The sequence below is a fragment of the Daldinia childiae genome (assembly GCF_008694065.1).
Source record: "Daldinia childiae strain JS-1345 chromosome Unknown Scaffold13, whole genome shotgun sequence".
Lineage (NCBI taxonomy): Eukaryota > Fungi > Ascomycota > Sordariomycetes > Xylariales > Hypoxylaceae > Daldinia > Daldinia childiae.
Window position 1 is genome coordinate 589184 of NW_022984654.1, and position 13549 is coordinate 602732.

The following is a 13549-nucleotide window of genomic DNA, read 5'->3' on the forward strand; positions in this document are numbered from 1 at the left end:
ATCGTTTCAACTTTAGAAGTCTACAGCCTTCAGCGAGCCGAGACTCATATCCCATATCCTGAGAATTAAACTCGCTGACTTGGTGTATGGCAGAGTCCTAGAAAGCTGCTGCGTTCTTTGAAATAAGGACGCGGGAAACGTCGCAAGCCACTTCTATGACTCTTCTTCATCTATTTTAGGCTCTGAGGCGCTGTAGTTGGTGACGCTCGAGAAAAATAGCCAATTGGCTATTGCAAGGGTGACAGTATATGAATAGTCGCGGGGGTATTGCCATACGGGCACGTCCGGCGCAGAGGACCAAAGTTTAGGGTGGGCCGTATCACTTCGCATAGTAATGCTTCACCTGTCTTCGTAGGTTCCGATATCTCTAATTCACGCCTTGTATCTCTGCCGAAAACATATTTTAGACGGCCACGTCATAAACACATTATTGATTCTTACTCCTTCGGTCTCCTCGTAAAGGTATGTCTTTCAATAGCGGTAAAGGTCTTGATTGAAACATAGAGTTCTATATGTTCCACTTTCTCCCATTGTTTTATCGGACCGACCCGAGTTTATCCCTTGCTATGAATGTATGTATTACAGATGACGACAACTACTGTTCCTTATTGCCCTTGCCAAGGCTTTTCAGCTTGCGAATCGGGGAAGATCTCGTAGAAAGGAAGGGCTTATAACGGAATATCATCGTTCATAGAATTCACCATGTCGCTCGGCTCGTCGCGATCGTCATAGGATAGCAGAAGGTACCGGAAGTACCTCGATACTATGTAGAGTCAAAGGAACTAAATGGTGTTGTCGACTATGTACCTAGTTTCGTGATTTGCACGGTCGTGATATAGGAAGGGAAGCGCTGGATATGGGAAATACATAAAAATGAGGAGTAGAGAGTCATTCTCCCGAAAAAAAAAAAAGAATTAAAAATTAACAAAATGTCATAATGGATGCACTAAGTCAATGTAAGCATGTCTTAAATTATGTCTTAAATTATATAAGTTGGCATATATCTTACCCCTGTATAATGTGCCACCAATAGCTTCTTTTCCGGTATATGATAGGCTGGAGCATATGATCCTGGCGTGGGTGGTTACGTCGGAAAGATAATGAGACTATCTTGTAGCCTTACGGTTTTCCATCATCATCATCATCATCATCACTCAACCCAAGATATAAATACAATTAAATCCCGCGAACGATCCGAAAGGTCTGTTCGACCCCGAAATGAGTGAACCAATGTCCGATGATGACGAGAACGCTATCACAGAGCGTACTCCTCTTGTGGGGACTTCGACGATTCAGGGGACCCCCGCGTTAGCTTCCGCCTCGGCTTGGAAGCCCGGTCGATCGAGGTCAACTACGCTTGCATCTTCTATCTCCAGCGCCGAAAACACCATATCATGGATGCATAATCCTAATATCATCTTAAGCCTCTGCTATTTGATCGTCCTCGTCGGTTCTCTCGCCGGTGGCTTCCAGCAGATTCCTATGACGAGGATATATGAAGACATTATCTGCCATGAATATTACGGCCAATCACCAACCTCGGGCGAACCGATTGATGAGGTGCTCTGCAAAAAGGATCCTATACAGTCCGAGTTAGCGTATCTGTTTGCATTTTTAGAGGCTCTTAACTCTGGCATCGGTTGTCTTGTTGCCCTTCTCTGGGGGATCCTCGCTGATCGCATCGGCCGCAAACCGGTATATGCTACCGCTGCAGTGGGCATGATGTTCCATGTGCTGTTGATTATGATTGTGGGCTGGTTTCCAGACACGTTCCCGGTTCGATGGATTTGGATATCATCTGTAGCGCATCTATCTGGAGGTCCACCAGTTATTGGTGCTTGCACGTATAGTATGGTGAGCGACATAATTCCCGAATCTAGTAGGTAAGTTAGCAATCTAATAAGCTAACTTCCAATGTTCAGTAGCTTTACTTACAAGTCATAGGTCAATTGCATTCATGAGAATTCATGTTGCAAGCCTAGCGGGCAACTTAGTCTCACCGGCACTGGCATCTGCTGTGATGTCTACAACAGGTCCTTGGCCCGTTATGTGGCTCACCATCGTACTATGGGCCCTAACCGCTGCTCTAATTGCGATTACCCCAGAAACATTCCGCCGACCCATGCATTTAGATGTAACCGATTCTACACTAACATTCAAAACGCGTGTATTACGAGGCTTTAACCAGTTGAAAGACTCCTTGTCTATCATCCGAACAGGCTCTGTTACTCTCATTCTTTGCATATGCCTCTTGTCAATGCCTGTCGTGATGTGTACACTCCAGTTCATGGTCCAGTATATTTCGAAGCATTATCATATCCCAATAGCCAAAACTGGTTATATTCAATCTGTCTTTGGGATCGCTCATATAGTCGTCGTTCTATTGATCGTTCCAGGCTTGTCTAAATTAGTCGTTCAACCAACAACACCGAAATTCTTCCGTGTAGCAAATGAGAAAGACCGTGACCTAATACTAGCACGGTGGTCTTACGTGGTCTACGCTATAGGTAGTTTCATCCTTGGTGTATCTCCGAACTTACCTGTGTTCGTAACCGGCCTTGTTGTTATGTCTCTTGGCTCCGGATCGGCAAGTTTCATCAAAAGTATCGCGACCTCGCATATCGACATTGAACATCGGTCTAGGCTGTTTAGCATCATGGCGCTCTTGGATGTAGGAAGCAATATCTGGGCAACGCCTGCCCTGGCTGGCCTTTTTACGCTGGGTATGCGATTGGGCGGGGTTTGGATTGGTTTGCCATATATCGGAGTATCAATATCATGTATTATGATGTTAATCCTGGCACTGTTCGTGCGGACGCCGATGACCGATCGTGATGATAAAACGCCACCGGAGCTTGGATCTACCATAGAAGACGCTACATGAGATATTGTTGAGGGCATAATACTTAACTACCTTAGGTACCTAACCTATATTCTATACCTTTGCACCGGAACTCCAACGTCATAAGCTATATCCTAGGTCCCTACTTGGGATAGACAAGAATCTCAAAGTTAGTGGTGGATAGTGCTATAACTCTATGAGAGGTATGCTAAGCTAGCGCCTATGTAATTCGGGACTCTTTTGAGTTGGGTTCTTCAAGCAAAGTATCTTGAAATGCCGAATAGAAAGTAGATACTTGTCAATATAGCACAAAGAACTTCCGTCGCATTAAACGCATGATACCATGTGTCCAAGGTGTCGCGCGGGCCATGGCGGAGTCTTTTTCTAGCGACGAAGTCACATCTGGGATTGGTCGCATGTTCAGGACCGAGACAATACCCATTTCGGTTGCATTTGGCGTCCAATTTCTCTTAGATATTCAAGATGAGCTCCAGGACATGTCGGAGAAACCGATTCATGAAGTCAAAAAACACACGCGTAACATGCTGTCCACGTTTAGAAGCAAGAAGCTCAACCAGGAGCCATTTGCTCTCATTGGACAAGCGTCGCAGTGGCTCGCAACAACTTTGGCTGCTTATGAATTGGATGTCTTGGGAGATAACTTCCGTAGGATGCTTTCAGGCGGTAGTATACGATACCCATCGGGAAGGACTATTTATCCTGATTTAGACGATTTAAGGGGTAAACCTGACATACCGGAATTCATGCAGGAGCCGGACTATTTCCTGAAGATCAACCCCGTGAAATGCGGCATGCTGAAGTATCGTCTTTATCAGCAATCTCATAATTACGGGTGTAAATTTGAAGAGGCATAGCGTGGTATTACGTGCATGGTGCATCTATATATTGCCGGCCGCTCTCTATATCCTAACGACCCAGTATGGCCCGACATGGAATATTTCCTTCAAAAGCAAAATTTGGATAATATGTTCGTCGGCGGACTACCCAGATCGATGGAAGAAGCGCATAATAAGTTCCTTTTAGCTTCAGGTGTGACGGCATCGAACTTTGTGAGAAACAGAAGGTCTACCAAACCGAAACTGAACATAGAAAGGGGGCGGTGGGCGTCCAATCCTTGCCTGCTTGACGATATATTCTCAAACTAGATGTGTAGGAGCGAGGTCATGACTGACGACATGATTCTGAATCTTGTAAGAGCCATTGGGGACCCAAAAGCTATTGCCATGAAAGCGAGACAGGTAGGACTATCACCAGCGGTTGAAGAAAAGTGCTGCAAGGCCTGGTCTGACCCCGACCGACATATGACCACCATATTGGGAAACCTAGGGTTTTATATCGTATCTGAAACCTCGGATCTCTACTTCAGCTGGCTCTCGTTCGCGGAAACTTACCAAAAATTTTGGACGTGGATCTATGATACCCTAGATATTAAAGCATACGACGGCGCTTCTGGTACGCATACAATGGTACTAAAGATTTTAGACCAAGCTCAGAAGTGCCAGTGGATGGCCGAGGTAGATAAGGAGGATGTGACCGCATCCCTGCGAAAGAATGCTACAAGTTTAGTCCAATCTTGGGAGGTCATCCAGAAAGTCTGCCGGAAGACTATGAAAGTGTCATTCGAGAAGGATAATGAGCAGTACAATGACGCGAGGGTTTAGACGGGTGATAAGGAGCTTCTCAACATCATGTCTCGAACACTCGGCGAATCCTCTTATCCGCACATTTCTCCCTCGCTTTCGCAAAGAGTGTACAAGAACTGGCCGGTTGCCGATAAAAGCAAGAGTGCTGTCATTCGCATGAATAACGTATTGCCATCGTTCTCGCTTGCTGATAACTAACGATATGGAATATCGCTGTAACTGCAATGTAATGATCACGGATAAAAGCCTGGATTTGTGTATACATGATTCAGTATTTTTCTACCCAAGAATTGCCCTGTAATTGTGTTGTACTTCGCCCTAACGTATGGTCATATGCATAAAACTACGCATTGGTGGTGACGCGCCGTAGGGCAATCGTATCGTGGGTCTTTTGAACTCCCTGCACGTAATTTCTATATGCCAGTGACAATATCCATCTATGCTAGCTCCAGAACCGATACCAAGGCCACGGTCTGGCTCTTCGACGGTGCAGTAGTATCCATCGATTCGGAATCCGGTGGGGTAGGTACCCAGGTAAGGTAGTCAGCTCTATTGAGGCCGGTCTGGGGATTGAACTGTTCTAGAGTATTGGGTGCGTCGACTAGACTACCTCGATGTTTATTAGGTTAATTCAAGTTACTTGGTGTCATTTGTTTTACTACCACTCTAGCATTGCTTAACAACATCTTTTTTACAGCATCAGTTCGCTGAAATAAAGCTCTTTGCGGTGTTTTGAGATGACTATGGCTAGCATACGCGGGCATCTTCCTAGTCATAATGGGAAGGACTATAAATTTCTCTTCAACTAGAATTCTCTAAGTCTCTAGGGATTCTATCAGGGCTCACCCTGAGAGGTAGCCAACAAAGTTCTAAATTGCGATAAGCGTTTCGCTAGGACTCAAGCTCGTCGTCCGGAGTCTCTATTTCGTTCTCTCACTTCCGATTCCACTCATTACGTGGGTCATTCTCGTCACATAGGAGATCACACAAAAAATAAATCACGGTATACCATAAAAGTACCGTCACTCACATCCGTCACTAGACACCCTCCATTATAGTTACTACCAGTATCAAATGAGATATAGGTTCAGTATTGTATTAACTTAAGGGCTTCGGAAGTTTTCTGAATGCTTCCGCCACACAACGTGTCTGTGATCTTGGACAACCAGTCCTCAGGGGGTACAAGATGAACAGCCAAGTTGGAAATGTGTGATAGGAAAGTATAAAAGTATTATAGCAATAAGATGGTACTACTACGGTTATAATCAGCAGTTTTACCATGCAGTCGGGGGGTTAGTAGGAGTTGAGGTTATCAGGATGTCATTTTATTTGCTAGGGTGGAGGTTACGGCTTAGTAAAGACAATGAGCCGCAATATATTGAAATTCTAGAACGATCCCATTTTTATCTATGCGGAGCCAACCTTGTACGTAGCTGATAGGATGAGTAACGGTATTCTGGGCCCAGGGGTAACCCCGATATTTACAAGCCACCCACTTATACCTCTAGTTCTAGTATACATGGTCCATAGTATAAGTATCTTATGCCTATAATACTATAATAAGGCTATAATATCGATTGAGCAACGTACTGTTTCTGTATATAAGTGCCTACCTACTATACCTAAGTAAGGAACCGTGCGTGACTGTCTTATTATTCCAAAATTACACAACCCCATGGTGGGTTAGTTACCAGGTCTTTACTTTCAATCCCTTCCCGACTATACTCTACTTTAGTAGGCAAATTATTTGTTTTGACTCTGCCTGCAGATAGGTTATAGAGGTATATGCGAATATCAACTACGCTCCAGTCAGGTATGATCTCAGGAACTCAAGAAAGCCCACGAAGCTTCGGATAGTCTTATATCAGTAAGTGGAGCCTACCTGCAGTTTAGGCATTTATTCATTTCTCTACTTTCCCGTTATGTGGAGTCTACAAAGACTCTCGAATAAGGATCAAGTCTATACCGAGACCGCCTAACCCATCATTGTCAGTTTACACAACGGGTCCGAGGACATGGGAGGCAACCAATGGTCCTCACCTTAACCAATCATGCACACATCTCGTAGAGGATCAGGGCACTTGGATACTGTTCCTGACTAGCCAGATGGTTGGGACCGGCACTGACACGCGAATAAGCCAAATGCCATGCTTCAAGATGGTCATCTATGAGTTTCGGATGAAGGAGATTATGATCGAGCTAAAATTTGGATACCAATGAGAAACCGCATTTTAGTATGGGCTGCCTCATTTCTTCAGCAATTGTCTAATCGCGTTTCTCGTCTCATATGTAAGGCTTCAAGTGTATGAACACATGCTAAAGGCATACTGTAGCTACCAATGTCCTAGAAATATCATATCACGTCAATTGAAGCCGTAGTTATTTCATATACTTCACTCTTCACGTTGAGCTTATGAAATGTTAAGGGTCCTATAATATCTTCAATAATGGCTATTAAGTCATAAGCTTCATGAGCTTCAAAACTGCTAGATAGATGGTGGTTATGCTCTTCTCTCGGAGCCAATGGCATATAATGTCCCACTATTCGCAATTGATTCTGGAGCGAGTATCACTTATCCTTCCATTGCCTCAGTTTTCTGCTAAGACGAAATACCCGCCAGCATTCGTCAATTTTGTGCGCTCAGCCCCTGTAAACATTTAGAAAGAGTTAGGTCGTATTGACGTGGATAGAAGACATGAACGGAATGCTTGGCATGCAATGTATAACCGAGCTATAAGTGGAAACAGTGCTTTATTAATGTAAACATTGGCGGCCAGACTTTTAAAGCTCACGGGACCTTATTCTTGTGTTGGGCGTCAAAGGGCCATTGGATTACCTTCTTCCAACGAGGCAACCAGTAAAAATGTCATAATTTATATCTTGATGAAGTCATAGCTTCCTTTCAGCATGGGTAAGGATTTGTACCTGCGTGACTCGCGATGGCTGTGCGGGAAGAGTTGAGGCGGTCAATAAGAAGCACAGTAAAAGTGGCACAATTTTTTTGTTCGTGGCCACGTATATGCAAGTTAGTTATGCCGAAAGGCGAGCGGTTATTTGATTGGCTACCATGACATCCTTGGTGTTTATTCGGTTACCTATCAGCCCTACGTTAGAGAGATGAAATTCGGATGTGGTGCCAAACAATGCCTAACAAGAAGTGAAGAATGGTATTTTTCCCTTTTTCCTTTTTTGCCCTTCCAATCATTTTATTCAATGCTCTTTATGCAAATAGTGGCATAACACGTAACACATAACACACACATAACACAACTGGGCAAAGCGTCAGAAGCGTCAGAGCCCAAGTCATTTCCAGTAGGTAACCCGCTAGATGACGTGGGCATAACCACGTAGTGCATCCGTAGTGCATCTATATCGCATCCATATTGCATTTCATATTGCATCCATGTGAATTTATTAGGGCTTATCTACCGGAGCCGGGAGTACCTATAGGTAGGTGTGCAGACCTCCAAGCCAAGATGTCTCCAACAGTCCGAACACAACCTACTCCGGGCATTATGTCCCTCATAACACCCGCCATCTTTTTTCTTGCAGCTTTGTCTGGAAGCTATCTATTTTCATTTAGAGCACGTCGCTCAAGAGCTCATGGCCTTACCCGTGATCTTATGTCAAGCTCTCGATCGCGAGGGTTTGATGATTATGATTCCGCAGAGGAGGATGATTTCGCTGCAGACGCGCAGTCGCGAAATCTAATCTATGACTCTGGCGAAGAAGATGACTACCTCATGGTATTTGACAAACCTCAATTCCGAACACAATTCGGAGTAGGACCTGGTGCTGCCGTGCGCGGATATCCTAGCTATGGAGGAATCTATGTGCTCCATTGCACTGCTGTCGAACTTGACTTTTTAAATCTAGACCGATTCCACATCGCCATGAGATCTCTAGATCAAGCAGATGAAGATATCCATTGCGGTAATATGCGCAAACTCGGAGCTACGTGGTGGGAAAGCGAAGATGCATACAGGAGGAATTTCATGAGCCCAGATAGATACAATCAACCGGTCGTCTACGTTGGCTGGCCCGCTGGTGGTGGTGTCTGGGTTCTGAGAACAACACACGGAGACGCGTCGTCGAGAGGTATCGGCAGAATCAACAACACTTACAACATGGAGGAACGTTGCCGTTTAATCAAACAATTAGGCGGATCCTACTACGAACATCCGGAAGACGGCGTAAACCTTGTGTTCTAAGCAACGTCCGGATGTGATGGGAGGAAAAGGCTCGGGTTATACAGGGAGACTAACTACGGCCAATATTAACGGCCACTATCCTCCACACCGCCTCGTCGGATCGCATCACTCACTCTATGTGACTACTACGCCGACGCATCATTTTCGACACTAAAATAGTTATCACCCTCACTTTCTCGATACCCCTTTTCTTCCATGGCCACGGCCTTTCTTCCCATCAGTTCATAAATATTCACACACACAAAAAAAACACCGACTTCTGCTTCCAGGCTTACCCACAAACGTGTCCACTAGAAGTCACGATGGGTGCTCGGAACAGATGCTCGAAAGCACCAAAACGCTCCTTAGCTCAGGTACGGCAATCTTGCCGTAGATTGACTCTCGCATGGTCGAATCACTGTCACAAAGCTCCAGAAATGTCGAGATAATGACGGTGGCGCAGGCGGGGTCGAAGCGAGTTCAAGGCGACGCTCGGACGGTCCCACATTTTAGAACGAGGACCAACCTGGAATGGTACGAGCGTTGGCATGAGGGGCAATGCAATGGGCGTCGAATGCTCTTTTCTATGTAACATTTACTATCTATTAGACATATTGCCGTTAGTCGGCTTCGGATTTTTGGTATTAAAGTATCCGCAGGGTGCGGGATCAGGGAAACGGATTTAAAAAAAAACCATCTAGTATAAAACCATCTAGCATGGAGGATTGTATAATATTTGATAGCCAAGCAGCTTGGAAATTTGAAAGCCAGATTATTGCTTACACTGTGTATATTTCTTGAATTATGAAGTTCTGAGAGTATCTCCTGATTAATATCGTCTTTATTCAAACACTACCAGTATTTTATTACACTAAAATGTTCCATCGAACCCTCCCCTATAAATCTATCTTGCCGGTCTTGTATGCCGTCTAAACATAAATAAATCTCAACAGTAATTTCCTAAACCTAGGTTGGTAACAGTTCGCACCCCATACGCTAGGGATCTTTGATTCTACAACTGTAAAGAAAATAAAGGCCGAAAATTAACAGTTACAGATATTCCTCTAATCGAGACACTGATTTATGATGAATAGATCAAAATTACACTCCTTGACTTTTCAAGAAGCTGAAAATCGCCTTAAACGCTTGTGGAGCGACCTTATGTAGGTTGAGGTTATGTCTGTGAAGCAGGGTCAGCATGGATATTCAACCCTTGTTAGAAGATGTATAACTTACCCCGCGGGTAGATTATCAACGGTCTTCACGACCTTAGCACCAGCAAAGTCATCCTTAAGGCCATCTAGGAGACCGATGCAGTTACCGCCACAGCCTGATAAATCGAATTGCCCTTGGATAGCGAGTACAGCGGCCGTGACCCCTGCGAAGTCTAGGGGACTGCTCGCAATAAGGGATGGTAACTCGCCTACGGCAAATGGCTCACTACCCTTGAAATAAGACCACTCGGCGACCCGTCGCTCGTAATCATTTTCCTCTCCGAAGTACGAATACGTCTCAGCAAAGAGGTCTGCCGATGTGAGATATCCCGAGTCCAAAGCGCCCCAGCGAATGGGGTCTTGAATCCGTGCGACTCTGAAGCCAGACCCGGCGAGAAAGGGGCCAAAATACTGAAAGCCACCCGCGAACCCGGTAAGGACGATAGCGTCAACAGCGGTCTTCTTGCTGGCCGCGGATGCAACTGTCAGATACGCCCCGTAGCTGTGACCTACGAGTGCTACCTTCGTGGCGTTCGTGGCATATCGCGCGTAGTCTACCAGTGAGTCAAGTACAGCCGCTTCTACTTGGAATTGGGCATCCGAAAGTGCGTCCACCCTATTACAAGGAAGACAAGTCAGTAAAAACCGTGACTTCCATTAATAAATATAGATTGGGCTTACTTAGAGGATGACCCTACACCGATACGGTCGTAATTGAGGACGGAATATCCAGCAGCAACGGCAGCCTTAACGAAGTTGTATTTCTCTGATGCCTGGAATGTTGGCTGCCAATACCTATGACAGTGTTAGTACTTATGCGTATCATGCCGTAATTTCAACTTGAGACTAAATAAGACATACAGCTTAGACTCTAGAATGCCGTGAGTCAGAACCAACGTAGGACCTCCTCTCCCGCATAGTGTTGCCCCAACCTTGAATTTGCTTTCTACGGGCTCAGATGTCTGCCCGGAAATCGGTAACGGATCTGTGCTTTCGCTAAAATCCCGCCTCGTAAGGGCTAGGGTTAAAGCAATTGCATCCCAGTTGTCGTTGACCGTTGTGTTAACAATGAAACGCGGAACACTAACGGTGACGGGTATCGAGAGTTCTCTACATCCAAGTTGCGGATACTGTGGCACGGCGGAAGCTGTTGCTGCGAGAATGAAGGCCGACACAACGTATGAGAGCATATTGATTGCTATGGACAAGTACCGACTAGAGATGAGAGGGTGAGGATGAGAGTGAGGAGTACTGATGTCCAAAAGTTGCTAATAGATCTATCTATATATGTAGATATCTATCCTTGAGCAACTAACCCTAATATTTTGATAGAAGAACTCAATAGGTGAGCATCAATAATTTTGATGCAAGGATTGATCGACCATGGGTAGAAACTAGGCCTGCTAGGTGAGATGAATATCCACATGTTGCTGACGTATATTCGATGAAGAGCTGAAGCTGTCCTTGCTCAATGAATCCCGAACGTGCTACATCCGAATCGGGCACGTATTTGATGCCAAAGACCCGTACGTCATCTCGCAAGAGGCTTCGCCCCTGGATTATCATAACTCCGCCACGGTGTGGTTTCTTTCTGGGGTCTATTTCTTCGAAATGACAATATCAAATCCAGAAAGGGGCGCCTATACCTAATAACTAAGCCAGTCGATATGCTTCCATATACGCGTATTGCTCTTGGGATATAGGGAATTAGCTAATCGAGACACGGATGGGTGGATATGTACTTAGTCAGATATAGTGTTCATGGAGTCTGGTCCCTTGCACAAGTGCTTATCTTAGTGAGATGAGGTATGCTGGATGAAAATACCATTTTCCCAATTGGGATAAACTTACTTCGTTCATCCACTCCAGATGCGACCTGAACCCCGCCATCTCGGAGAGCACTCAAGATAGAATGGTATCCGAGAGGAAGAGATCGTCCCGTTACTATGATTCCAAATCGGACGGGGGTTCATGGTGGGTTAGGCTTACATGTTTTAGGGAGAATTATTTTCCAACGTCTTTGATTCGCCCGCTACAACGACATGACCGCGACTAAAGGGTCTTTGCCAAGGATCTTCATTTGATAGAGTGCTGAGTAAAAAGCTTATGTGATGTAGTTTATTTTATAACATTAATAGTTGCTACTTTAATATAGTGTAAGAAAGGTGCTAAAAATCTCCCTAAAGTTGTACAATGTCCTTCGTGGATCTCCAATTCATAATACACACATTTAGGAGACCTAGATGTGAAATATTCTCATTCTCTTCTCATGACTTCTTATTAGCTTAACCCTCCAGTTCAGCTCGAAAATTAGAGTGTCTTTCTATAGATAGCTTCTCGAACGAGTCGACGCTAGGAGCAGGACTCGGAATTGGTTCGTTTAGAGATGCTCGGGGAGTGGAAGTTATGTTTGTCGTAATCGATGATCGTTTTTCTATAGCGGAGAAGAACGACCCGGATGATGAGATGCTATCTAGTAAAGTCGGGTATTAGCTATTGATAATTTCACTTATTATCCTCATATTACTCAGTTAGTTAGTTAAATACTTACTCGCCCGATACATGAGCCCGCTGCCATCTTCACTCATGAGCTTCCGTGGGAATCCACTGATGGGTAAGACTACTACCCCACTGTGATAAGGACGAGTCTGCAAGCAGAGGGATATGTTGACCTGTGCATTCTCTGTTACGGTACTTATTCGGATAGGATTAAGTTGGAAACCACCCTGTAAGTGCATATCTTGTAGTACAGAGCTCGTGAGTACAATCTGTCGCGGAGGCCAAGATGCACCTTCATCAAGTATCTCGAGGAGGAAGTATGGCCCAAAGTCGCCGTCCAACCGAGATACAAGGAACCACCCCAGAGCCTTCAACTCGTGCGATGAAAGCCTAAATCTACAAAAGATAGAGCCTAAGGTAAAGTGGTTACTTAAAACTCCGTTATGAAGAGGGATTCGTAAATGTAGTGGGAGGGGGAGGGGCTTACCTGTACAGCTATATCCAGAAGCAGTCTGTTTCACACTACCAGCATCCTTCTCGAAGAAAAACGTACTCGCGACTAGTCTATGTGCGGCTTCGATGATATCTTGGCGGTTTTGCCGCAACACCTCAGCGGTCTCTTGCTCCACGGAATTTATCTTCTCCAACTCATCAAATTTCGGTAACTTAGTCAAGAGCTCGGGACAGATGCGCATGTGGCGCTGTCGAGTTGATTCTTCCTTCATCGCACTGCTAGACATGAAGCGATTCCAAGTTCTATCACATTGTCGCGGATTGTTTAACTTGTCTGTCTGGTTTGGGACGGGATTGTTGAAAGAGACTAGCATCGGCGTCTTGGGATCACGGACAACATATCCGCTTGCTGTGTTCTCCGAACTTGTATCATCGAAAGGTAACATCGTTGCTGAGGTTTTGCGCTTGTAATTCCCGGCCCCTCCTCGGCCTTGTCTGATAACAGCACTCGTACTAAAACCTGCAGTCGTCACGGTCTCGTTAGTCATAGACCGTGATGATTGAAACGTATTTGGGTCGTCCGTATTGCGATCGCCTACATTACGACCCGCGCCGATAGAGAGCATCAGGTCTGGTGGGCGATCTGCTACGTCGCTCCATATTGACTTGGCCTCATAATGGGCAAT

General features: G+C 45.1%; 3 protein-coding genes across 3 annotated transcripts; 2 read left to right on the plus strand and 1 right to left on the minus strand.

Moving 5' to 3' along the window:
* Window positions 1-1218: 1218 nt before the first annotated feature.
* GL218_08590 (uncharacterized protein) lies at window positions 1219-2884 on the plus strand (the record flags this gene model as incomplete). Its single annotated transcript, XM_033585394.1, has 2 exons — window positions 1219-1883; window positions 1945-2884. 2 exons carry the CDS (start codon window positions 1219-1221, stop codon window positions 2882-2884), a joined length of 1605 nt encoding a protein of 534 aa, XP_033440391.1.
* Window positions 2885-8022: 5138 nt separating this feature from the next.
* Window positions 8023-8718, plus strand: GL218_08591 (uncharacterized protein; the record flags this gene model as incomplete). The annotated part of the gene is made up of 1 exon (XM_033585395.1): window positions 8023-8718. One exon carries the CDS (start codon window positions 8023-8025, stop codon window positions 8716-8718), a length of 696 nt encoding a protein of 231 aa, XP_033440392.1.
* A 1080-nt stretch (window positions 8719-9798) lies between these two features.
* GL218_08592 (putative alpha beta-hydrolase protein) lies at window positions 9799-11101 on the minus strand (the record flags this gene model as incomplete). The annotated part of the gene is made up of 4 exons (XM_033585396.1): window positions 9799-9877; window positions 9934-10527; window positions 10593-10706; window positions 10773-11101. The coding sequence occupies 4 exons, from the start codon at window positions 11099-11101 to the stop codon at window positions 9799-9801; spliced, it is 1116 nt and encodes a 371-aa protein (XP_033440389.1).
* Between the last annotated feature and the right edge of the window lie 2448 nt (window positions 11102-13549).